Raw genomic sequence first — 27,691 nt, 5'->3', positions numbered from 1 at the left:
CGGGAAGAGCGGATACAGTGAATGCGGGGTCCGGGAAGAGCGGATATAGTGAATGCGGGGTCCGGGGAGAGCGGATATAGTGAATGCGGGGTCCGGGAAGAGCGGATATAGTGAATGCGGGGTCCGTGGAGAGCGGATATAGTGAATGCGGGGTCCGGGGAGAGCAGATATAGTGAACGCGGGGTCCGGGGAGAGCGGGTATAGTGAACGCGGGGTCCGGGGAGAGCGGGTATAGTGAACGCGGGGTCCGGGGAGAGCGGATATAGTGAATGCGGGGTCCGGGGAGAGCGGGTATAGTGAACGCGGGGTCCGGGGAGAGCGGATATAGTGAATGCGGGGTCCGGGGGGACCGGATATAGTGAACGCGGGGTCCGGGGAGAGCGGATATAGTGAACGCGGGGTCCGGGGGGACCGGATATAGTGAATGCGGGGTCCGGGGAGAGCGGATATAGTGAATGCGGGGTCCGGGGAGAACGGATATAGTGAATGCGGGGTCCGGGGAGAGCGGATATAGTGAATGCGGGGACCGGGGAGAGCGGATATAGTGAATGCGGGGTCCGGGGAGAGCGGATATAGTGAATGCGGGGTCCGGGGAGAGCGGATATAGTGAATGCGGGGTCTGGGGAGAGCGGATATAGTGAATGCGGGGACCGGGGAGAGCGGATATAGTGAATGCGGGGTCCGGGGAGAGCGGATATAGTGAATGCGGGGTCTGGGGAGAGCGGATATAGTGAATGCGGGGACCGGGGAGAGCGGATATAGTGAATGCGGGGTCCGGGGAGAGCGGATACAGTGAATGCGGGGTCCTGGGAGAGCGGATATAGTGAATGCGGGGTCCGGGGAGAGCGGATACAGTGAATGCGGGGTCCGGGGAGAGCGGATATAGTGAATGCGGGGTCCGGGGAGAGCGGATATAGTGAATGCGGGGTCCTGGGAGAGCGGATATAGTGAATGCGGGGTCCGGGGAGAGCGGATACAGTGAATGCGGGGTCCGGGGAGAGCGGATATAGTGAATGCGGGGTCCGGGGAGAGCGGATATAGTGAATGCGGGGTCCGGGGAGAGCGGATATAGTGAATGCGGGGTCCGGGGAGAGCGGATATAGTGAATGCGGGGTCCGGGGAGAGCGGATATAGTGAATGCGGGGTCCGGGGATAGCGGATATAGTGAATGCGGGGTCCGGGGATAGCGGATATAGTGAATGCGGGGTCCGGGGAGAGCGGATATAGTGAATGCAGGGTCCGGGGAGAGCGGATATAGTGAATGCGGGGTCCGGGGAGAGCGGATATAGTGAATGTGGGGTCCGGGGAGAGCGGATATAGTGAATGCGGGGACCGGGGAGAGCGGATATAGTGAATGCAGGGTCCGGGGAGAGCGGATATAGTGAATGCGGGGTCCGGGGAGAGCGGATATAGTGAATGCGGGGTCCGGGGAGACGTGCCAAGTGTTTCATCACGTGTGGTATAGTGATATATGTTATTTCATCCTGTTTAGGGACACAAGTGAGTTTATGTATTCTATTTTTTTGTGTGTTTTCCACTTCTATTTTTTTTCTATGTTTTTGTTCATTTCATATAACTTTCACGTAAACCAATTCATTTATACGTATTAGGATTTTTTTTAGCAAAGTCACGGAGTAGAATACATTTTGGCCTAAATTTATGAAGAAATTTGATTTTTAAATTTTTTTACTGGACAATGTTTTATAGCAAAAAGTCCAAAATATAATTTTTTTGTCCAAATTGTTGGTCTTTTTATGTTTATAGCGCTAAAAATAAAAACCACAAAAGCGATCAAATACCACTGAAAGAAAGCTCCAATCCTGGGGGAAAAAGGACATAAATTTCTTTTGGGTGCAGTGTTGAACAACTGCACAATTGTCAGTTAAAGTTAGGCATGGCCTGGTCAGGAAGGGGGGGGGGGGGATTCCTCTGGAGGGTGAGGGGTTAAAGTACCTTGTCTCATCTTTTGTGTTGTGAACAAACATCCCCCCCCCCCATGGACAACATTTCTCTAATGTAATTTTGTAAATTTTTTTGCAGATGGTTGTACTTTTTTTAATTGCATGTGTGGTCATTGGACTTCTCTTACCAAGATGCGATCGTTACGACTGTTTAAAAAATCCACGGAAACAGTGGTACCAGGACAACTACAAGTTCGATCTCTTAGAAGAAGTTGAAAAAGGTGTAAGAAAGTGTGCAAAAGAGATACAGGAAACTCACGTGAAAGATTTGATTAGAGAATGTCTAAAAGAGCGTAAAAGGAATAGGAAAGCAAAAAGGGAAACAAAGGACGAGGGAAAAAAGAATGCAAATAGTCAGAACACCGAAAAGGACAATATCCAACCGGTAAGATACGTTCAAATAGATGTAAGAGATGATGCAGAGGAGATACAGGAAACTTCCATGGAACGTTTGATTAGAAGATATCTAGGAGAGACGAAAAAAAAAAAGGAAGCCAAGCGGAAAAAGATTATGGAGAAAAAAACTGAAGATGTACAGAATAATCCTGATTCTGAAGGCAGCTCAGCGCAGTCAAGCAAGGGGGCTGGGGGAAAACCTAGAGATAAAAAGGGTGTGCCTGCCTATAAAGACTGGATCATAGAGTTGGAAGATTTTGTTGATGATGCCAAAAAACATGCAGAAAAGAAACTAAAAGGTGGATCAAACACAGCAACAAAATAAGGGTCATTCTGAACTAGCACAACGAACGTCATCTGAACCAGTAGAGAGGGAATCTACTGCTTAAAAAAACCTCAAAAAGCAACAACACAAATATAGTTGACAGACAGATCAGCAAAACCGCAGACATTGAAGCCACAGAAATTCACATCTTTAAATAGTCAATATTTGGATTTGTGCTGCCTGACCACCAAAACAAACATTTCTAGGGTGAGAATTGGGTCACCCAACCTTGGGAATAGCCTGGCAGAAAGTGTTGGACTCTCAGAGCTCTGTAGAAAGAGCACTGCTTCCATAAAGAGTAGCAGCATGCTGGCAGGGGACAGGCTTTACTATTCAGGACATGGCTGACTGAAAGAAAATCTGAATGAACTCACCCATTTACCTTAGTGAACGCTAGAGATGATTGAATTCCTGATTCCTTGTAGCCCTATTGTGAATACAATTCATTTTTGGAGGGTTTTTTTTACTTCATGGCTGCGAATAATTTTGAATCTGTATAGTAACTAAATTTGAGTCTCTGCTAAGGTGGGAAATTGGGACTACACTTTGGGTCCCTTTCACACAGGTATTCCATCATCCATAATTAGAAGGATCAAAAACAGACTGCAATATATTCCTATGGGTGGCCAGATATAAGAGGACGTCCATTTATATCCACTTGCAGTCGGGGCCCTTTCAAATTTGGCGGACCGAATGCAATGAGCTTTGCTTTGGCTGACCTGACTAAATGTGTGTAGATATTGCCAAACACACGTCCATTTACATCCAGCCACCCATTGTGATTACATGAGTCCATTTTGGAGCTCATTTGGAAATGGAATGGACACGGTTGGTTAGTCTAAGATCCCTGCTAAGATGGAAGGTGCAAAGGTGAAAGGGGCCCTTATTATGGCCTTTGGCTAACACAAGTGGGGCCCCCAATTGAGATAACCTTGTCCCCAGTCACTGTACTCATTACTCTTGTCCAAAGAAGTTAAAGGATAAGTTCACCTTTTGCTTGTGCAGGTCAATAAAATGTGCATTTATTATTTTTCATTTCTGGAGCCTGTAAAGCATTGCACCAGCGGTCAGCAGATCACTGGTGCCCTGCAGGACTCCTGCAGACCTGTCAGTATATCTTCTTGCCCGTATGAGATGTAGGAGATGTACAAGTAAGCAGATATACTGACAGGACGAATCAATGAACTACCATGGCGCTCCACTGAGCCGTGGTAGTTCATTGAGAACTACAAGCCGGAAGCCGCTAAGAATGTTGGGAATGTTGGGACTTGTAGTTTCTCATTCACAGAGGGGCTCCCTTGTTAATGGGGGCACCCAGATTCCAATAAGCCCCCTTGCCCACAGACCCCCACAACCACCGGACATGGTTGTGGGGATGAGGCCCTTGTCCCCCATCAACATGGGAACAAGGTGCATTGGGGGGGAGCCCCCCTACCCCAAAGCCCCCCCCCCCATGTTGAGGGCATGTCACCTGGTATGGTTCAGGAGGGGGCGCGCTCACTCCCCCCTTTCCTGACCTGCTGGGCTGCATGCTCGGATAAGTGTCTGGTATAGATTTTGGGGGGAACCCCCATGTCACTTTTTCAAAATGTAGGTGTGGTGGCTCCCCTCAAAATCCATACCAGACCTAAAGGGCTTGGTGTGGATGGGAGGAGGGACCCCTCCTCCCATCCAATTTTTTAATTGCTGCCAATTCTTTTTGCATTCAGCTGTCAGTGAAGATACCGCTTAGTGAATTGTCCCTGTCCGAAGTTCACGGTTGAACTTTCTTTAGGTTCGAATGTTTAACTGCGAACCGAACGGGGGGGTGTTCAGCCCATCACTATAGACATTTAAAAAGACAACTGGGTTTTGATTTGCTAAAACTGGAGCACTCAGTATCTGGTGCAGCTCCGCATGGAAGCCAATCAGCTTCTGACTTTAGTTTGTTCATTTAAGCTTTGGCCAAGAAACAGAAGTTGATTGGTTTCCATGCGGAGCTGCAGTAGATTTGACAAACTCCAGCTTTAGTAAATAGCCCCCATGGTGTCATGGTGCTGGCTTCACCAAGTGGTGTTGGAGCCACGATTATGGGCACCTTCAGATGAGACAGTAATAAATCACAGCTTAGGAAACCCCTATTGACCTCTAGTCACGATGCTCCTGCTAAGAAATAGAAAAACATTGAGACAATAGAGCAGACATTCCAAATTTTCTATTTCTTAGCAGGAGCATCGTGACTATTGTCCTCACCTTGGCCGCATCTTTCAAGAAGCTTGTTCAGAATATTTGTTAAAGCCGGGTCCAAACCACGGATTATACGCATGCAGTGTAGTACAGCTGAACAAAACCCTCTAGATCTCTCAACAGAGTTACATTATAAAGCCTAGGAAAACCCTAAACCAGTGTTTCTCAAACCTTTTTTCAGTCAAGGCACCCTTTAAAATTACAGAGAGTCTTAAGGCACCCCATTCTAAAATGTAAAAAAATTAGTTTTACCTAATGCAGCAACACCCACACATGTAGGACACCCAATGTTAGAGGGGATTTATTCTTCCAAAGGAAATACAATTTTGTGCTCTGTTATTGAATAGCATCCCGATGTTTCTCCTCTCCCTCAGTTTCTATCACTCAGCTAATTTGACTCCATTACTGACAGAGGGGCGGGGGAGGGTCAAACAAGGATGCTGTGCAGGCAAAAATATCTTCTATATCAACTGATGGCGTCATTGGTTGGACGCCGGCAGCTAGAAGGTCATAATGGTGCACAATGGAAATGGGAACCTGTGGCTTTGTGTAACTATAAGGCAGGCTTGATCCACCTGCTGGCTTGTACACAATTTGTAGGTATTTTGCCAAGGCACCCCTAAAGAAACTTCAAGGCATCCCAGGGTTCTTGGGCACCCTGGTTGAAAAAGGCTGCCCTAAAGCACATCTAAACCGGAAGAAGACTGTTGAAAAAAAAACAGAGGGTGTTCAAAATGGGGCCTTAGAGGACACTTCCCCACACACTTTGGGGTCTACACTTACCGGCCACTTTGTTAGGTCCACCTTGCTTGTGCCAGGAAAATCTCCCCCACACTATGACACCACCACCACCAGCCTGAACCATTGATACAAGGCAGGAATGGATCCACCACACTATGACACCACCACCACCAGCCTGAACCATTGATACAAGGCAGGAATGGATCCTCCACACCATGACACCACCACCAGCAGCCTGAACCGTGGATACAAGGCAGGATGGATCCCCCACACCATGACACCACCACCACCAGCCTGAACCATTGATACAAGGCAGGATGGATCCATCACACCATGACACCACCACCACCAGCCTGAACCGTTGATACAAGGCAGGATGGATCCACCACACCATGACACCCCCACCACCAGCCTGAACCATTGATACAAGGCAGGATGGATCCATGCTTTCATGTTGTTTATACCAAATTCTGACCCTACCATCTGAATGTCGCAGCTGAAATCCAGACTCATCAGACCAGGCAACATTTCTCCAATCCTCTATTGTCCAATTTTGGTGAGCCTGTGTGAATTGTAGCCTCCGTTTCCTGTTCTTAGCTGACAGGAGTGCCACCCGCTGTGGTCTTCTGCTTCTGTAGCCCATCTGCTTCAAGGTTGGACATGCTATGCTTTCAGAGATGGTATTCTGAATACCTTGGGTGTAACAAGGGGTTATTGGAGTTACTGTTGCCTTTTTATCATCTGGAAACCGATCTGCCCATTCTCTTCTGACCTCAACAAGGCATTTTCCTCCACACAACTGCCGCTCACTGGATATTTTCTCTTTTTTGAACCATTCTCTGGAAACCCTAGAGATGGTTGTGTGGGAAAATCCCAGGAGATCAGCAGTTTATGAAATACTCATACCAGCCCTTATGGTAACATCAACCAGACCACGTTCAAAGTCACTTAAATCTCCTTTCTTCCCCATTGTGATGCTCAGTTTGAACTTCAACAAGTCGTCTTCACCACATCTAGATGTCTAAATGCATTAAGTTGCTGCCATGTGATTGGCAGATTAGCAATGTGTGTTACCAAGCAATTGAACAGGTGGACCTAATAAAGTGGCCGGTGAATGTGTTTGCCCCCTGCATTTGCACAGAAATCACAAATAATCCCTGTTATGTGTCACATGTGTTTATTTTCCATGACCATCAGCCCCATCTAGTGGCCATAATGCTGCATTTTCCTGAATTACCCCAATCAGCAAAATACTGCATTACTGCCAATAGATGGAGCTGATAATCATAAAAAATAAACATACTAAATACATTACAGTAATTGTTTGCGACATCTGCATCGTTGCTTTGTAAATAGTCCCCTAATTGTCCATTATCTAGAATATTTGTGTTTAGATCTTTCTAACCTGCAGAGAATCACACAGTGAAGGAACCCAGGTCATTGTGATCCATGAACTAATCATTCTGCAAGGGCTGTACAAATCAACTTGCATATATATATAAAATCTATGCCTGCCAAACTTTCCATTTGCTTCTCATTATTCAAAAGGTTGAAAAGAGATTAGATAGTTTTATGGGTAAAGTAGTATAAAAAAACCTTTAACTCCTTGGCACTGACTGTATGCAAATATCCGGCCTCTCCGCGGCTGGGCCTTGATGCCAAGAGGCCGCATATTTGTGTACCCAATGTAAACAAAGCATGCTGAGAGCTCTCACCCTGTGCCATCCCGGCACATTTACCGGCGCCTCATGGAAAGGTCCTTGCGATTGGGACCTTTCCAATCATGTGACTTCTGTGACAGCCAATCACAGCAGTCACATGGCCCTACACCTCACTTCCCGGTGTCACAAACTGGGAGGCGTCGGTGCCAAGGGGTTACATAAGCCTCATGAGGTCACAAATCCTAAAGTATATGTGAAGTCATCTAATGAGGTAGAGGGCTGGGGGGGGGGGAAGTACGTTCCTTGTCCTTCCTACCTTGTGAGCCACAATGCTGCCGTTTTGAGTCTCCTGCTTAGAGATGTTGTCAATGAAGCAGGGCTGGGTGGTGGCTTGTCAGCCAGTCTGACTATGGGACTACCAACACACTGGAAGGAACTGTCCCCTCAAAGAGGAACTTCAGTCCCCTTTACTTTTGGCCCCACTTCCCCTTTGCCGCTGCCACTTGGTTGGTCTTCCACTTGGCCAGGCGTGCCGAAGGGCTCTGCCTAGGTGTCCCATCAGAGCTATGCAGAACAAGACATGGCAAGGTTTTGGATCTCCATCCCCATGCATCTTTGCGCATGCATGGGAAGCCATAGGGCTCTACCGGGACCTAAAGCCCTGTGCAAAATCTACACTGCATTGCAGCAGAAAAACCTTAGGTGCAAAAAAAAAATAATATCCCAATGTGGGAGGGGATGGGGGAGAAGGCAGGGAAAATCATTTTTTAGGGTGAAGGGTTGCTTTACATTCCCTAAAATTTAGGAACAATGGTGTAACTTTACTCTCTCGAATTTTGGGGCCGACCTTCCCTGGCTCACTGATATAATCAGTATATGTTCTCCTCTTTGTATCATATTATATAAAGTGTGTATGTAACAAAGACACGCAACACTGTCGCCGCTTCTACATTTGTATCTTTTTGATGAATATTTGTAATCAGATATCTTTGCATATTCTTTGTGATTGGAAACATTTATATACTTTTATACAATAAACAGAGTTTCCAAAAATATGACTATTACTGCAAAAGAAGCAACGTGTACAAATATTATTTCAAGAGGAAAGCACTACTAGAATATCGGTAGGAAGGTTTACATACATTATTATTATTATTATTATACAGGATTTATATGGTGTCAGCAGACAGTACAATTCCAGTACAATTTAATACAGAAGGGATCAGAGGGCCCTGCTCCTTAGAGCTTACAATCCAAAAGGGAGGGTCAAGAGATACAAGAGTTAATAACTGTGGGGGATGGGCTGATGAAGAAAATACATGTTAGGTGGGGGCAGCATAGGTCTCGCTGAAGAGATGAGCTTTCAGGGATCGCCTAAAAGTGGACAGAGTGGGAGATAGTCGAACAGATTGGGGTAGGGAGTTCAATAGGATGGGAGAAGCTCGGGAGAAGTCCTAGGGGGCATTAGAGGCGGTGACAAGGGAACTAGAGAGCAGCTGGTCCTGGGAGAATAAAGAGAACTATTGGTTGATATTTTGAAACCAGGTTAGTGATGTAACTAGGGGCTGAGTTGTGGATGGCTTTGTAAGTTGTTTTAAGTATATTGAATATAATTCGCTGGATGAGTGGAAGCCAGTGGAGGGATTGGCAGAGAGGGGTGGAGGACACTGAATGGAGGCCAGTGGAGGGATTGGCAGAGATGGGTGGAGGACACTGAATGGAGGCCAGTGGAGGGATTAGCAGAGAGGGGTGGAGAACACTGAATGGAAGCCAGTGGAAGGATTGGCAGAGAGGGATGGAGGACACTGAATGGAGGCCAGTGGAGGGATTGGCAGAGAAGGGTGGAGGACACTGATTGGAGGCCAGTGGAGGGATTGGCAGAGAGGGATGGAGGACACTGAATGGAGGCCAGTGGAGGGATTGGCAGAGAGGGGTGGGGAACACTGAATGGAAGCCAGTGGAGGGATTGGCAGAGAGGGATGGAGGACACTGAATGGAGGCCAGTGGAGGGATTGGCAGAGAAGGGTGGAGGACACTGATTGGAGGCCAGTGGAGGGATTGGCAGAGAGGGGTAAAGGACACTGAATGGAGGCCAGTGGAGGGATTGGCAGAGAGGGGTAGAGGACACTGAATGGAGGCCAGAGGAGGGATTGGCAGAGAGGGGTGGAGGACACTGAGAGGAGGCCAGTGGAGGCATTTGCAGAGAGGGGTAGAGGACACTGATTGGAGGCCAGTGGAGGGATTGCGGACACTGAACGATTGGTAAGATGGATGAGTCTGGCAGCAGCATTCGTGGTGGACTGGAGGAGGATAGAGTATATAAAGGTAAGCCAAGAAGTTGCAGTAGTTGAGGTGAGAGATGACCAGGGAGTGAATTAGAAGCTTTGTGGTGTCTTTGATTAGGCAGGGGCGTATCTTGGAGATGTTGCGGAGGTTGTGGCGGCAAGCTTTGAACAGTGATTGGATGTGGGGCTGGAAGAATAGTTCAGAATATTCAAGATTACACCTAGAGCCTTGGCACACGGGGACGGGTTGATAGTTGATAGTTGATTTTGATGGAGAAGTCAGGGGAATGCACACGTGGGGGAAGAAATATTATACATTCACTATACAGAGAGAGATCATGGGAAAGATGAAGAGCTGGAAACGTGGCAGAAACACCAAAATATCGTAAGGAACAACGGATTCACTTCAGTGTAAGGAAACCATAATTCTACCTATACCTCTGTGTGTAGGGTGACTACCAGGTAGGTGGGCAGGGTAGTATGCAGGCGCACACTCAGCACTGGTATTAGCACCCAGTGGTCCATATAAACTGAAGCACTACAGAGGGAGGGTCCTGAGTGGTCTTCAGCTTGTTCCTGATTACCTGAGACCTGATCTGCTGATTCTGCCCCTCCATGTATGACCCAGCTTGTCTACCGACCTGCCGCCTCATTGTGACCTCAGCCTGCCTTCTGGACTCTGCTTACTGCCTTCTGCCTTGTAGTTTGTTTGCCCGGCTGTTACCGAGATTGGCTTGATTCCTGGACTCTGTCTTTGCTTTCTGATCTGGTGCTATGCTGCTCGGATATTCCTGACCTCAGTTTGTGCCTCAACTCTGCCTCTGTCTCCTGATCCTAAAAAAATTGAAAAGATGGGAGCTCCAGTCCATAAAAGATTTTATTCTGTAATAAAATCCATTGCATTTTGGGGGCTCAACACTCCCCCGTTATCAGGGCTTGTAGAATAATAATCATAGGATGAGGGATTGATTCATGAACTGTAAGTTGGAACCCAAAGTCCACACAATTTCAGTATGGAGTATGTGATGCCGCTGCAGCTTTCCATACCGGAGCATCTCTTGTGACTATCATATTATTTAGATGTTCCGTAACTTGCACTTAGTATATGAAGTGCTACCCTCGTGAGGGCCGCTGTCCCCAAAGGTTGCCCTGACCTTGCAAGTCCCCTGATGCCTCTGACACCCTGGGTTCAAGCATAATGCCCAAATTGCAGTAAACAACTGTGTCAGGGATCCGGGTGTGACCAGAAATGTGTGGACTGACACAAGGAAGTAACAGGCTTCAGGAATGATATAACAACAATATAATTTATTATTAGCCACCCAAATATATAAAACGCTCAGTAAACACACCAACCTTCCACTAATATTAGTATGTGCAGGAACACAGGTGTAGTCAGGTCTGGAGAGGTGGAAGGGTCAGGCCGGCCATATGGTTCTGTTACCAACCGTCTGGTGGTACCTCTAGCAGTCCTCAGGACAGGATGCCCCAGGGTGCGGAGTCTAAGTCCCAGTCTGCTTATTCACCAGGGCCCCTGATGGTGGGGATGGACTTGGAGCAGACAGGAACCAGGTCGCGGCCCCTGAGTACACCTGCTCGTGGTAGAGGGATCCGCCAGAGGTATATGCAGGTAGAGAGCCTAATGAGAAGAGGCAGAAGGTGTGAGCAGGGATGGCTGGATCCGTGCAGGATGGATGAGTAATTAGCGTGGTCAGACGGGCCGAGTCAGTAACAGCGGGTCAGCGTGGTACTAAGCAGCAGGCAGAAGAGTAGTTGGGTCACTCGTCAGGGTCGGTAACAGGAGTTCAGATCAGATTAGGGATGTCCAGGAGAGTAGTCAAACGAGCCAGGGATCAAGCAGGAGAAGTCAGCAGAGGTCAGGATCAGGCAGGGTCGGCAACAAATCAGATAGGCAGAAGAACTGGACCACAGGCTACAAGGTACAGGGGCTCATGGGAAACATACACCAAGGCACTGACTGCAGGTCTGGCCATTCCTTAAATACACCTCCTGCAATCAGCCTCAGGTGATGGCTGATTGCAGGAGTGAGCTTCTGGTTGCTGAGAGCACCCTCTGGCCAGCCCTGGTACTGCAGCCCACATGGCAGATGAGTCCCACCACTAATGGTGAATCCATTCCTGACAAACTGAGTATTTATTAATGGTTCTTTAGTTGCAGACACTTCTTAAGGCAGTCACCTGATTACTAATCTCAAAGTGAAACACAAAAGTAGCTGCAGTAGTGAACACAGCAAGTCAACAGTATTTCAAATATGCCCATTTTTGTGCTTATGAGCTCTGGATTATTGGTGCTTTACTCCATTTGCACCATTGGACCTCTCTTTTGGTTTTAACATTATTATTTTCCTATATACACATTTTTTTTGGTTCAGTTTTATTTCCATATATTTTCCTTCTCTCATTTTTTGTGCTTATGAGCTCTGGATCAGTGGTGAATTTTTCTTTTTGCACCACTAGATGTCCCCTTGAGTCTGGGTAAGGTCTCCTCCCTGACTTTCTCTTCAGCTACAGCCGTTTCCCATTAGCTTGATTGAAGGTCTCTGTTGCAGTGGTGTATTTATGTTTTGTGCTGCCCTAGGCAACACAAAAATAGGTGCCCCCTGTGCACCCCCACTGTCTCTAGTGCACCAACGTTTGCTGGGTGGAACTTAGTGGTCGGCCACATCTTTCTGTGAAGGTGTCGTTGCTGGTATGAGCGGCGAGAAGGTGTCATTAGTGGTACGAGTGGTGAGAAGGTGTCATTAGTGGTACGAGTGGTGAGAAGGTGTCATTAGTGGTACGAGTGGTGAGAAGGTGTCATTAGTGGTACGAGTGGTGAGAAGGTGTCATTAGTGGTATGAGCGGTGAGCAGGTGTCATTAGTGGCATAAGTGGTGAGAAGGTGTCATTAGTGGTACGAGTGGTGAGAAGGTGTCATTAGTGGTACGAGTGGTGAGAAGGTGTCATTAGTGGTACGAGCGGTGAGAAGGTGTCATTAGTGGTACGAGTGGTGAGAAGGTGTCATTAGTGGTACGAGTGGTGAGAAGGTGTCATTAGTGGTACGAGTGGTGAGAAGGTGTCATTAGTGGTACGAGTGGTGAGAAGGTGTCATTAGTGGCATGAGTGGTGAGAAGGTGTCATTAGTGGTATGAGTGGTGAGAAGGTGTCATTAGTGGTATGAGTGGTGAGAAGGTGTCATTAGTGGTACGAGTGGTGAGAAGGTGTCATTAGTGGTACGAGTGGTGAGAAGGTGTCATTAGTGGTATGAGCGGTGAGCAGGTGTCATTAGTGGTACGAGTGGTGAGAAGGTGTCATTAGTGGCATGAGTGGTGAGAAGGTGTCATTAGTGGTAAAAGTGGAAAGAAGGTGTCAGTTAGTGGTATGAGCAGCGAGAAGGTGTCATTAGTGGCATGAGTGGTGAGAAGGTGTCATTAGTGGTACGAGTGGTGAGAAGGTGTCATTAGTGGTACGAGTGGTGAGAAGGTGTCATTAGTGGCATGAGTGGTGAGAAGGTGTCATTAGTGGTACGAGTGGTGAGAAGGTGTCATTAGTGGTACGAGTGGTGAGAAGGTGTCATTAGTGGTACGAGTGGTGAGAAGGTGTCATTAGTGGTACGAGTGGTGAGAAGGTGTCATTAGTGGTAAAAGTGGAGAGAAGGTGTCATTAGTGGTACGAGTGGTGAGAAGGTGTCATTAGTGGTACGAGTGGTGAGAAGGTGTCATTAGTGGTACGAGTGGTGAGAAGGTGTCAGTTAGTGGTATGAGCAGCGAGAAGGTGTCATTAGTGGTAAAAGTGGAGAGAAGGTGTCAGTTAGTGGTATAGGCAGCGAGAAGGTGTCAGTAGTATGAGTGGCGTGAAGGTGTCAGTTAGTAGTATGAACGGTGTGAAGGTGTCAGTTAGTGGTATAAGTCAGTCACCTGGCAGTCTCTGTCAGTCCCCCCCCACACAATAGTATACATGGTATACAGAGTAGCAGGATGGAGATCACTCACCAGGCCTGGTGGAGGGGCGGAGACCGAGGGGGGGGGGGTTTGGTTGCCATTTTAAAGCATTTGCGATCATTTTAGCTGAGCAGCCGATCATTTTCTGCACTTCTTTATATGTTTTCCCCTCCAATCAACTTTTTAATCGCGGTACGCTGTTAAATATCGTGACACTTATATTATTTAAGTGTCTGTCTTAGGCGTTTGAGGTGAAGTGTTCTAGTGCCAGGCTGATTTAAATCAGTGTGACTTTTATTTAATTCACACTTGGCATCAACATAAAATGAATACAAAAGAGAAAATAAAATACAGAGTAAAATATAACAAAAGTTGTAGATTATGGAAAAAGAAATAAGCTTTGGAGAAATGTCTAATCTCTTGCCTGTTCTATGACAAGTGTTTCAGTCTTGGCAAGGAAGACAACAGGTGTATCAAGGCTTTGTAGGCCTTAAGAAAACAAAGATGTCAGTGAGTGTCAGCTGTATAATGTATGGATGTGTATCTGTGAGTGAGTGAGTGTATGTCTCTATCACTAAGGCACATCTTATATATATTTTTAGAGATGAGCGAATCGAACCAGGCGAACCGGAATTCGATACGAATTTCAGGAAAATTTCGATCCGCGGCGAATCCGAAATTTTGCCTACTTCGGGTGCGCGAATCGAAATTTTCCCGATCAGCCGGCAAAAGTGTCCCTGCAGAGAGCTTCGCTATTTCTGACATTTCTCTGACAGTTCCTTCACATGTACAGTGGTTGAAACATTGTATCTATTTGTTTCCATAAATGGATCAATTTATGGAAACAAATAGATACAATGTTTCAACCGCTGTATGGAGTGAATGTCCCAGAACTGTCAGAAATAGACAGAAACTGTCACAGAACTGTCCTTCTTCTCATCCTTCTCCTTCTTCTCATCCTTCTTCTCATCCTTCTTCTTCTTCTCATCCTTCTCCTTCTTCTCATCCTTCTCCTTCTTCTCATCCTTCTTCTCATCCTTCTCCTTCTTCTCATCCTTCTCCTTCTTCTCATCCTTCTTCTCATCCTTCTCCTTCTTCTCATCCTTCTCCTTCTTCTCATCCTTCTTCTCATCCTTCTCCTTCTTCTCATCCTTCTCCTTCTCCTTCTTCTCATCCTTCTCCTTCTCCTTCTTCTCATCCTTCTCCTTCTTCTCATCCTTCTCCTTCTCCTTCTTCTCATCCTTCTCCTTCTCCTTCTTCTCATCCTTCTCCTTCTTCTCATCCTTCTCCTTCTCCTTCTTCTCATCCTTCTCCTTCTCATCCTTCTCCTTCTCCTTCTTCTCATCCTTCTCCTTCTTCTCATCCTTCTCCTTCTCCATCTTCTCATCCTTCTCCTTCTCCTTCTTCTCATCCTTCTCCTTCTCCTTCTCCTTCTTCTCATCCTTCTCCTTCTCCTTCTTCTCATCCTTCTCCTTCTCCTTCTTCTCATCCTTCTCCTTCCTCATCTCCAAGGGCATTTAAATTAAAGGTACAGTGTTCTGCACTAATTTAAAGGCTCTCTGAAGCCTAGAAACCCTTTTTATAAGTCATCTTCGTAGCGAATAAATTCGCATCGAATCGAATTTCTTCCTGGAATTCGCCGAATCAGCCGAATCGAATTTTTGAATACTTCGCTCATCTCTATATATTTTACCAGACCAACCCACTAAACAGTTATTTCCTAATTCAGTGTGAGCTAAATAAGTAAAAGCCTTTTTTGTACTTCTTCTAAACTTATACTCTTAGTGTCCATATTTGTAAACCTTCTATACTTATATTCTTAGTGTGACGTTATCTTCAAACCTCTTAGACGACAGAAATACATGATACTGTTACATGATATACAATGGCTTCACATATCTTTAGAAAGGGACAATGTTCACATAAATGCATATAACCAACAATAATTGATACTAAACTTATCACACACTATTCCTAACTAATAAATTAATTATATATATATACAGTCAGGTCCATAAATATTGGGACATCGACACAATTCTAACATTTTTGGCTCTATACACCACCACAATGGATTTGAAATGAAAGGAACAAGATGTGTTTTACCTGCAGACTGTCAGCTTTAATTTGAGTGTATTTACATCCAAATCAGGTGAACAGTGTAGGAATGACAACAGTTTGCATATGTGCCTCCCACTTGTTAAGGGACCAAAAGTAATGGGACAGAATAATAATCATAACTCAAACTTTCACTTTTTCATACTTGGTTGCAAATCCTTTGCAGTTAATGACAGCCTGAAGTGTGGAACGCATAGACATCAGCAGACGCTGGGTGTCATCCCTGGTGATGCTCTGCCAGGCCTCTACTGCAACTGTCTTCAGTTCCTGCTTGTTCTTGGGGCATTTTCCCTTCAGTTTTGTCTTCAGCAAGTGAAATGCTCAATCGGATTCAGGTCAGGTGATGGACTTGGCCATTGCAGAACATTCCACTTCTTTGGTTGCTTTTGCAGTCTGCTTTGGGTCATTGTCCATCTGCACTGTGAAGCGTCCAATGAGTTGTGAAGCATTTGGCTGAATATGAGCCGATAATATTCCCGAAACACTTCACAATTCATCCGGCTGCTTCTGTCAGCAGTCACATCATCAATAAATACAAGAGAAGCAGTTCCATTGGCAGCCATACATGCCCACGCCATGACACTACCACCTCCATGATCACTGATGAGGTGGTATGCTGAGGACCATGAGCAGTTCCTTCTCCATACTCTTCTCTTCCCATCACTCTGGTACAAGTTGATGTCGGTCTCATCTGTCCATAGGATGTTGTTCCAGAACTGTGAAGGCTTTTTTACATGTCGTTTGGCAAACTCTAATCTGGCCTTCCTGTTTTTGAGGCTCACCAATGGTTTCCATCTTGTGGGGAACCCTCTGTATTCACTCTGGTGAAGTCTTCTCCTGATTGGTGACTTTGACACACATACACCTACCTCCTGGAGAGTGTTCTTGATCTGGCCAACTGTTGTGAAGGGGGTTTTCTTCACCAGGGAAAGAATTCTTCGCTCATCCACCACAGTTGTTTTCCGTGGTCTTCCGGATCTTTTGGTGTTGCTGAGCTCACCGGTGCGTTCCTTCTTTTTAAGAATGTTCCAAACAGTTGTTTTGGCCACGCCTAATGTTTTTGCTATCTCTCTGATGGGTTTGTTTTGTTTTTTCAGCCTAATGATGGCTTCACTGATAGTGACAGCTCTTTGGATCTCATCTTGAGAGTTGACAGCAACAGATTCCAAATGCAAATAGCACACTTGAAATGAACTCTGGACCTTTTATCTGCTCATTGTAATTGGTATAATGAGGGAATAACACACACCTGGCCATGGAACAGCTGAGAAGCCAATTGTCCCATTACTTTTGGTCCCTTAACAAGTGGGAGGCACATATGCAAACTGTTGTAATCCCTACACCGTTCACCTGATTTGGATGTAAATACCCTCAAATTAAAGCTGACAGTCTGCAGTTAAAGCACATCTTGTTTGTTTCATTTCAAATCCATTGTGGTGGTGTATAGAGCCAAAAATGTTACAATTGTGTCCATGTCCCAATATTTATGGACCTGACTGTAATTATCCAACTAACTATATTATAGATTAGACATGATTTTCTTTATAAAAGACATATCCTTTCTTTGTTCTACTGCATACCAATATCTTTTTACATTCCAATTTGCTATTCTTAAAACAAGCTTATGACCTGCTGACCTCTTAGACATGAATATACCATGGTTCATCTTTAACACCTGTTTTCCAAAGCTTCATACACACGCAAAGTTAAAAATTACTTTACTTGTCATTTTAGAGGAGACACTGATATGAAAAGATACAGACGTCTGTTTTATGGTGAATTCATTTCTGACAATATTCCCCCTAAATATAATTTATCATATAATATTATATATACATTCATACTTCATTCATGGCCCAACTATACACGCTCTGAATCAGTTGTTCCAGCTGCACCATTTTCTATAACCAGGTCAGTTAGGTCAGAGGTAACCTTCCTTCTAATAATACCTGACAGGATTTTTTCACCTTCTTTCATTTGTTTCTTAATCAATTTGTAAAATCGTTTCATTCTAATCATAATACAGATTTGAAATAAAATACATAAAATCATAATAATAAATATAATAATTAATGGGTGTAATAATATATTTCCAACAGCTGCTCTTACTGAGGTTTTTCCCCACATTGATACAGTATTTTTAAATTTTGACCACCATGAACGACCTGAAAATTCAGACCAATCATGTTCTATCTCTAGTAGATTTCCTTGTTCATGCTTAAATATTATTTCTGCTTTCTGAAGTTCTTCAGACAAAGCAATTATTAATCCCTTATCCTTTTGTATGATCTCTGCCCATTCCTTCCATGGAAACTCATCTACTTGAGATATATTATATTGTATAGGTAGAACACTCACATTTTTCATAAGTATATTAGTTAAATTTACTTTAATTCCATTTAAACTAATTCCTGTAAGATCTCCTTCTATACAATACAAGCCTCGACTCAGGATATCTGTATGTGTGCAGGATAGGAAGAAAGCTTTAACTGTTTCAGTGTCTGTCATGACTTGAAAACAGACTTTCCTCTTTCCTACAACAGTGACTAGGTCAAATGAAGTTTTTACTTTTTCTATTCTTGCTGTACATAATGAATGATTATGAAAACAAGAGTGAAAAATACTTTTGTCCTGATTAGGCAAACATATTACTTTTGATTGAAAATGTAAACAAGAAGATAAATCTAGTTGTTCTGGTTCAGATGTATTAGTATCCAAAGCAAAATCTACAAATTGTAATTGATAATATAACAACTGAGCATTACTAACTGGCAATCCTAAGACTGTAACTGGAACTAACATTTGTTCTTTCCCAGCTATGGGAATCATTGAGGTATCATAACATTCATGTTGATTATATCCTACCCATTTATTTACCCATAAATCTGTAAGATATTTTGCAAATAAATATTCATTAGGTAAACTTTGCAAAAGACTTAGAGGAGTTATGCCACTTTGGAATGCTTGTGCAATTATTTTAAAATTGGTAGAATAGTCTGTCTGTATTTCTAGACATGTTCTGGCTATGTGGGAATGTTGTTCTCTGTCCATTAAATTCAAAGTAACATCTTGTAAGTGGACTACAGCTGGGCCTATAACCGTAGCTGTCTTCATTAACATATTTTCTAATATTTGATTTACATTTCTTTGAACTTTAATACTTTTACTACCCACTAAGCCCGCTGTTTCCAGATCAGACTTTAATGTATTAATATCCATACTATTGGTAATACTTCCAATAGTACCAACTCCTCCTAGAATTCCTTCTACGATACCTCGTTTAATCCTATTGTTATTTTTATTATTAGCTCCAAACCATTGATCCATACCCAATTCCATATTAATTAAGTATTCTTGGCATTGAGGATACTTTGATGAAATTTTCCATTCAGATACATTAAATTTCCAAAGTATAATCACAAAATGTCCTTCTCTTAAGAGATGTCTGGGTTGGAAATGATTAATTTGAAATGGACTAGAAGGAATACATTTTTCATCAGTACACTTAATGTTCTCAGGAGATGAAATTATAACATTTGCAGTATCACATTTCATTGGATTATTTTCTAATGATATGCAACATTCATATATGCCTCTGTCATTAAGATTTGGACTACTGTGATGATAAATCAAGTTATTGTTAGTCCAATCTACATTTCCAAAATTACTCTTACGAATTATATTAGTAGAGCTATGGAAAAGACTACCCAAAAAGTCACCATTTCTTTTCCAAGTTAATAGGGAATTTTGAGGTAAATATATTTGTGTAGTACATATCAAATTTAAATCATCCTTTCCTTCAATAATTTTAACAGCTTGAGGAGATACTTTTATATCTGGAATAATCAAGTCTACAATTGAAATAGTCACTCTCACTTTAACGTGAGCTGAACCTCTTGTTATTTGAAAATCCCATACTCTAATTACACTGTTCAACAAATTTTTATTTTTTGCCAGTTTTGGAAACAAAAGGATCCATTTCTTAATGAATTTCACATTCTGAGTTCAAATATAACAATGAAATTTGTCAATTGGCTCTAGTTTTTCTGTAAACGGAAAGTTTTCTACTATAGGCGTAATGACTACATAATGCACAATAATTATATAGATAGATGTCTTTCCACAAATATAAAGCAAGTGATATGACTACATAACAAAGCCTAAATGGCAGAATATATTGCATAGGATTACCAAGAAAAATTATAGCCATAAGCTAAGTTGAATCATTTTAATACTTAGGATTCTCACTAGTTTTGTCTTCAGTTTGTGTCGGTTTTGCTTCTCTTGGCTTTTCTCTTGTATTCGAGGAAAGGGCTATCTCTTACAACTGCACGTGACTACACGCTTCAGGTTCTTCCTCACTTGACTCAACCACGAAGGATTCTGGTGCTTTAGGAATTGGTAGCCCCTCTCCATGAGCAACTGGACGTATTGCCGATGGAATATTTGGATAGTGCACAGATAACTTTTTCTTCTTATTTAGCCCTTTTACAATTGGAGGCGCCATACAAAAGTAACAATTACTAACATGATCTGTTGGCTCTCTCCAAATCATTGGCACAGCGAAAGGCATAGATGCCTTTTTTCCATTCAACCATTGCTCCAGTGCCGTCCCACAAGAATTGCAGCATATATGTGGTGCCCAGCTCTTGTCCTGGTCTCCTATCTTGCAGCCAAAATACAAGTTGTAGGCTTTCTTAATCATTCCTGTTATCCTCCTTTTTTGTGAGATAAAAGTTATTTCACCGCAGATATAGCAGAAATTATCTGCTTTATTCACACAAGTTCGAGGCATTACTGAGTAGCCTATATAAGCAGAAAACAAAATGTAAAGACGAACTACAATCAGCTACAGATACTGCAGCTTTTATGCAGTGAAGTGATGCAATTAAAGGCTAATATTGCATCATCTCAGTATACTGGCAATTTTCTATTGGTCACCAGTATCAATTGCGCAATATGCAGCTGAAGTTTCATCATAATTTTGAATGGCTTACGTCATTAGATGGGTGAATATATCATGGAAACTAGAGCCAATCAACATTTTTTAGGGTCATTTTCATTTTCAGCACCCCAAAATTATGTAAGATTAGCTAATTTTATGCCCAAAACTTTTTACCTGTTGAACAGTGTTACATCTCCTTCTTCATCTCCTGTAATCTTTAAGTGTTCAGGATCCATAAACTGTAAATAATATTGGGTCAAAAACCAAATATCTGTTTTGGATCCTCCTACAGAAGAAGAACCTACTCTATCTCCAGTTACATCGCCAGTCCAAATTGTAGACTCATTTCCTTTTAAAACTATGGACCAGAATCCCATCTCAGTTAAATTACATTCATATGTACCAGTTTTATTATTATGTACATGTGATCCTTGCATTTTTGTAAACTTTGTTTTAGATTCTATTCTAGCTTGTATTTCAATAGAGTTACTATGAAGAAAATAAAATTGCATACAACAAGTAGCTCCATGACCTATACAAGCAAGTCCATACAAGTCTACGGCTGTGTCAATGTCACTGTATCTTGGAAAATGTCTCTTGTTTCTGGATAAAGGCAATTCTCTTTTATGCAGGGTCTCAGACTTGTTCTTCTCTGCTGGGCTGGAAAAAGTCATATAAGTTTTTAGGAATAAAAATGTCATTAATGAGAAAAGGAGTCCTGTAATGACGAATTTTCTCCTTTTAATGTTCTTTCTTTCTTTCCAATTTTCTGATGTTGTCAGTATTTCTCTTTGGAGTTTGATGTTCCTCCATATTTGATTATCAGATGTCATTTCTGCAAAAGAAATGCAGTATCATTATCTTGGCATAAACAACTTGCATTGATCAGTGTGAACCCATATTTTTTGTTGTCTCCGTGCATTTTTAACAGAATTGAGAGGTCTTTGGACTTGTATCATTACACCACGTGTGTCCAAAATTTCAAAAGGACCTTCCCAATTACTTTGCCACGGCCCACTTTTTCTAAATGTTTTAATCATGACTTGTCCACCTTTCTCAAATTTTGAGGAGTGTGGAGGGATCATTTTCTGCATGTGAGTAGCTGCATGTGGCAAAATGGCGTTTAGATTGTCTTGCAACATCTGTAACCATTTGGTTTTCTCAATTGCTTCTTTCTGCGGAGTCGACAAAAACGGTTCATGTGGAAAAACAAGCGGCATTTTTCTACCTGTCATTAGTTCAAATGGACTGTATTGTGTAGATGAAGATGTTGTACTTCTGATACTCATCAGAACAAAAGGTACGGCATCTACCCATGTATGTCCTTGTCTAACAACATTTTAGCAATTCTGGATTTGATAGTCCTGTTCATTCTTTCCACAATACCTGCAGATTGCGGATGGTATGGAACATGAAATCTTTGCTGGATTCCCAAAATTTTACACATTGCCTGCATTACTTTACCTGTGAAATGAGTTCCACGATCTGAACTGATGTCAATTGGGATCCCCCAAGTTGGAAAAACATGATTAATTAACATTCTTGCAGTTGTTAGTGCATCGTCTGTGCGTACAGGTAAAATCTCAACCCATTTTGAGAAAACATCAACAATTATGAGAGCATATTTGAAACCGTTTTTTCCTGTTGGTAATGGTCCTATATAGTCAAGTTGTAATGTGGACCATGGACCATTAGCTGGAGGAGTTCTTTGTAAAGGAGGTTTCTGTCCTTTTGGCCTGGGGTTCACTTGAGCACAAATAAGACAAGATTGAATTACATTGTCTGCAGTCTCATCCATTTTTTCCCAGAAAAATTTCTCTTTGAGAATCTCTAACAATCTCTGCTTACCTATATGGCCTAAACTTTCATGATTGTATTTTGTGAAGTCCACTTGTAAATGTTTTGGTATGACAGGACGCAGAACCCCGTTACAGTCATGAAACAAAATCTCGTTTTCAAAAACAAAGGAAGATTCTGTATCAACCTGAGAAGCAGAAAGGGACGGGTCCTTTTTCTGTTCTTCTGCAAATGAGGGGATCTGTGTATCTGTTTTTCTGACTGTGTTTACTGAAACTACTTCAGATGGAGTCTCTGACTGTTCATTAACAGCTGCTTCTTTTGCTAAGGTGTCAGCTATCATATTTCCTATGCTCAGTTCATCATTGTCTTTCCTATGCGCTGGTACTTTAACAATTGCATAGGCACAAGGGTTTATTCCTGCTAGTGTAAAAATTGACTCTAGTATTTCTCTGTGTGCTAAAGCTTTGTTTGAAGCATCTACAAAACCTCGTCTTTTCCAAATTGGAAGATAATCAGTAAGAGAACGCACAACATATGAACTGTCACTATAAATCACTAGTGGACCTTGATTCTCTTCTTTGTCTACAGTTAACACTGTCTCAATGGCTATCAGTTCTGCTTTTTGTGCTGAAAAGTGTCCTGGAAGTCTGTGTTGTATGGCATATCCTCTCTTTGGAAACCAGATTGCATAACCTGAAAAATACTCCCCTGAGACACAATAACGTGAACCATCCACAAACACAGGTTCATCAGTCTTCTCTGCTTCTCTGCGAAACAGAGGAGAGTGAGCGTCTTGGACTTCACATGAACATTCATGTTCTGATCCATTATATTCCATCAATTGAGGGAGTACATATTTGGCATTATGTTCAACCTGGATCTGTTTGGGTGATAAAGCCAACAACCATTGTGAAAATCTTTGATTGGAAACACCTGGGATGTTTTTTTCAAGGAGAAATTTCAGGGTGGAATGGGGTGTTTGTAAGATAATTTTGTTGAATCCTACAATGTGCTCAGTTGCTTTTACTGCATAGTGAACTCCTACCAATTGTTTAACACGTGTCAAAACCTTTCTCAACAGGTGTTAAAAGCCTAGAGAAATATGCTAGGATCCTCCAATTTCCTCCTTGTAGCTGAAGCAACACCGAAGAAATAGCAGTTTCAGATGTATGCACCTGCAAAGCAAACGGTGCTTGATGTCCTACTGTAGTTAGGGCTGGTGCTGTCTGCAAATCTTTTTTCAAAGATTCAAAGGCCTTTTGCTGAACTTCTGTCCAAGGACCAAAACCATTTTCCTCATTATTCTTTAGAAGTTCATACAGAGGTTTTGCTTTATCAGCAAATGACTCAATGAACTCTCTAGAAAAATTCACTAATCCTAGGAATTGTCTTACTGCTTTGAATGTTGTTGGTACAGGAAGTGCAGCAATAGCATTAACCCTTTCTTGCAAAGGTTGGTGTTTACCCGGACTGATCTGAATGCCGAGAAACTTGACCTCGCGTTTCATGAGCTGAACCTTACGAGTATTCAGCTTGAGACCTGCATCTTGCAACAGATCAAACAATTCTACCAAAAGGGTTAAATGTTCTTGCTCATTTTCTGTTGACAACAAGATATCGTCCACATATTGTAGGATACAATCTGGCCTAGAAAATTTGGATAGGACTTCCGCTAAAGCTTGATGAAATACGCTAGGACTCAAATGGAGGCCTTGCGGAAGACGGTTAAAGGTATACTGAGAATTTGCGAAGGAGAAGGCAAATTTATATTGACAGCTTTTAGATAAAGAGATTGAGAAAAATCCATTTGCAATGTCAATCACAGAGAACACTTTTGCTTTTGCATCAATTCGGGACATTATATCTGGTGTATCTGCCACTATTGGAGCGCAGCTTGGGGTATATTTATTCAGCATTCTGAGATCTACCAGAAGCCTGAATGATTTAGGGTCATCACGTTTAGGTACTACCCATAATGGATTGTTTGTTACAGAATTTGTTTTTCTGATAATACCTTGTTGCAGAAGCTCCTGTATGACTATTGATACTGGTTCAATAGATTCTGGTGGCAATTTGTATTGCTTCTGTGGGGGCGGATCCTTGCCTTGCACGTCTACTTCTATGTCTTTAAATAGACCGGCCTCATTTTTGCCTTGGCTCCAAAGATTTTTGTATGATTTGACCAATTGTTCTAATTGTTGATTGTCACCACTATCTGGCCATTTATGGTCTGCAGCAAGCACTTCTGTTAAACAGATGCTGCCGACCTCACAGTAATCTGCTGGGTCAATTACCACAGGCTTACGATTAATGGAACCTTTCCATACAATGCCATTACCAAGGTCAATTATCCAACCTCTTCGTTGAAGGATATCTGTCCCAATGATATTCTCTGCACCTTGACAATACCAAATATCAATCTCAGTATCCAAATAATCAGGGATTTCAAATGAAACATTTTTACACATTGAAGCTTTCGAATTACCTGATCCGTTAAATCCAACAACTGTACATACTGTTGCATCTGTCAAAAGAGGTAATCTTACACCGGTAATAGAGATTTCAGCACCTGTATCGATTAGAAACTTGAGCTTTTGTCCATTCAATTTTGCTTTAATGTAAGGGCGTCCACATTTATCTAGACATATTGGTGTTACATATTCTAGATGATGAGACTTTATTTCCTTTTTATTGTCTAGTCACGGAGTAGGCAATAATGGAGCTGAATTAACAGTGGTTGACTGCAAGTTCTTTTCAGTCAAACCGCTGCTGACCGATAACTCTCTGATTTGTTTTATCAGAGGAGCATAAGGAGAAGAAGATTGAGTTTCCTTCTGACTAGGAGGAGCAGATGGTTCAAGAGAAATAAGTCCATTTTCTTTACCTAAATTTCTTGAATCCTTTATCTGCAAATCCTTTAAGAATTTTTTACACTTCCATTTTAAATGTCCAGGCTTTTGACAGTAGTAACAAGTTATTGGCTCTCTCTGTCTCACCTGCTTGTATCTGTCACTTTTACTAAGAGCAGTCATTCCTGTCTTAGCTGCAGTTTGACCGTTCCTATTTAAAGTGTCATTTTGAACTAGAGCTATCTTAGACTTGAGATAGTTCTGTTTCATTTGTCTTCTGATTTTATCAATGAATGAACAAGCATCTGTAATCCATAGCCCGCTTCCCGGATGACTTCGCCGCCTGGCTTCCCTTCTTCCTCTCCTCTGAGCTACCGACCATCATCCTCGGGGACTTCAACATCCCCATCAATGACAACACCCCAGCTACCTCCCAACTCCTCCACCTAACCTCCTCCTTTGCGCTCACACAACACACTCAATCCTCCACCCACATCAATGGGAACACCCTGGACCTCGTCTTCTCCCACCTCTGTACCCTCAACCAGTTCTCTAACACCCCCTTCCCTCTCTCCGACCACCACCTCCTCACGTTCTCCACCTCCCCTTCCCCCAACTCCCCCCCCCAGTGCGCCAAACCATCACCAGCCGCAACCTCCGCAACCTGCACCCGGCCCCCCTCCACTCGGCTGCCGACCGCCTACACGACAGCATCCTTCCACTGTCATGTCCTGACCTAGCCACCACCACGTACAACGACTCACTATCAGCTACACTAGACTCTCTGGCACCCCTAACCACACGCAACATCAAACCCAGACCACTCCAACCCTGGCAGAATGACCACACTAAATGCCTCAAACGTCGCAGTCGTGCGCTGGAGAGACTATGGCGCAAAACCAGGTCCCCTCATGCATTCTCCCTCTACAAATCTGCCTTCCTCACCTACACCTCCTCCCTCCACACCGCCAAGCAGGCCTACTTTGTTAACCTGATTAACACCCTCTCCTCCTGCCCTCGCCGACTCTTCTCCACCTTCAACTCCCTGCTCTCTCCCCCCCCTCCTCCACTCAGTACCTCACTTACCGCCCACGAGATTGCCACTCATCTCCACAACAAGATTGACGCAATCCGCAAGGACATAGTCAACTTGCAATCTACCTCCCCATCTAGCCTCCCCCCTTCTATCACCCCCTCATCTCTCCCCTCCTCTGACCTCGCAACGGCACTGCCCCCCACCACACCCAAGGCCCTGCCTACCGTAACCCCCCCATCACTGCACTCCTTCAGCCCTACTACCACTGAGGAAGTCAGCAGAGTCTTCTCAGAAGCCCGCCTCACTACCTGCCCCCTGGACCCTATCCCCTCTCAACTCCTCCGGTCACCCCCCTCTTCCCTCATCCGCTCCCTTACCCACATCTTTAATCTCTCCCTCTCTACTGGCGTCTTCCCCTCCCCCCTAAAACATGCGCACATCACCCCCATACTCAAAAAGCCCTCCCTGGACCCCACTGACCTCAACAACCTCAGACCAATTTCCCTGCTGCCACTCACTTCCAAGCTCCTTGAGCGTTTGGTCTTCGATCGCCTAAGCGCCCACCTAGATGACAACAACCTCCTTGACCCACTACAGTCCGGCTTCCGTCCCCTACACTCCACCGAAACTGCCCTCCTCAAAATCACCAACGATCTACTAACCGCCAAAGCCAAAGGCGACTACTCTGTCCTCCTTCTCCTTGACCTCTCCGCGGCCTTTGACACAGTCGACCACCCCCTCCTCCTTAATAAACTACTCTCCCTTGGCATCAAAGACACCGCTCTCTCCTGGTTCTCGTCCTATCTATCCCAACGCTCCTTCAGCGTTTCCTACAACGGTGCCACCTCCTCCTCACTCCCCCTCTCTGTTGGGGTCCCCCAGGGCTCTGTCCTTGGACCCCTTCTCTTCTCCATCTACACCTCCTCCCTTGGCAAACTCATACACTCCCACGGCTTCAATTACCACCTCTATGCTGATGATACTCAAATCTACCTATCCACCCCTCTCCTCACCCCCTCATTCTCCGCCCGCATCACTCACCTCCTAAACGACATCTCTGACTGGATGTCGCTCAATTTCCTCAAACTCAACCTCTCCAAAACCGAGCTTGTCATCTTCCCCCACCCCGCGCCCCCCCCCCCATCCTTTCCATCACTACCAACAACACCACCATCAATCCCGCCCAGCAAGCCAAGGTCCTTGGCGTCATTCTGGACTCAAACCTTTCCTTTCAACCTCATATCAAATCTCTCACAAACACATGCAGGCTCCACCTCCGGAACATCTCCAAGATACGCTCCTTCCTTACCCCAGACACCACTAAACTACTCGTACACTCCCTGATTATCTCACGCCTGGACTACTGCAACTCCCTCCTCACCGGCCTACCCCAGTGCAGGCTCTCCCCG

General features: G+C 43.8%; 1 protein-coding gene across 1 annotated transcript; it reads right to left on the bottom strand.

Annotated features, from left to right (window-relative positions):
- Positions 1 to 17,469: 17,469 nt before the first annotated feature.
- LOC149436282 (uncharacterized) lies at positions 17,470 to 21,430 on the bottom strand. The gene is made up of 2 exons (XM_089661759.1): positions 20,781 to 21,430; positions 17,470 to 19,571 (listed from the first exon to the last, which is right to left on the bottom strand). Exons 1-2 carry the CDS (start codon positions 21,428 to 21,430, stop codon positions 17,513 to 17,515), a joined length of 2,709 nt encoding a protein of 902 aa, XP_089517885.1. The 3' UTR covers positions 17,470 to 17,512.
- Positions 21,431 to 27,691: the final 6,261 nt, after the last annotated feature.

This window comes from Staurois parvus, unplaced genomic scaffold (assembly GCF_062004578.1).
Source record: "Staurois parvus isolate SC_StPar_1 unplaced genomic scaffold, SC_StPar_1.0 ptg001381l, whole genome shotgun sequence".
Taxonomy (NCBI): domain Eukaryota; kingdom Metazoa; phylum Chordata; class Amphibia; order Anura; family Ranidae; genus Staurois; species Staurois parvus.
This window is presented reverse-complemented; position numbering and strand designations above follow the sequence as displayed.

Excerpts from the sequence above, each read along its gene's own strand:
- LOC149436282 (XM_089661759.1), bottom strand. The coding sequence starts at position 21,430 with ATGACATCTGATAATCAAATATGGAGGAACATCAAACTCCAAAGAGAA. Across the intron at positions 19,572-20,780 it reads GAAGAAGGAGATGTAACACT|AGTATGGGATTTTCAAATAA; the intron begins GTTCAACAGGTA and ends CAGTGTAATTAG.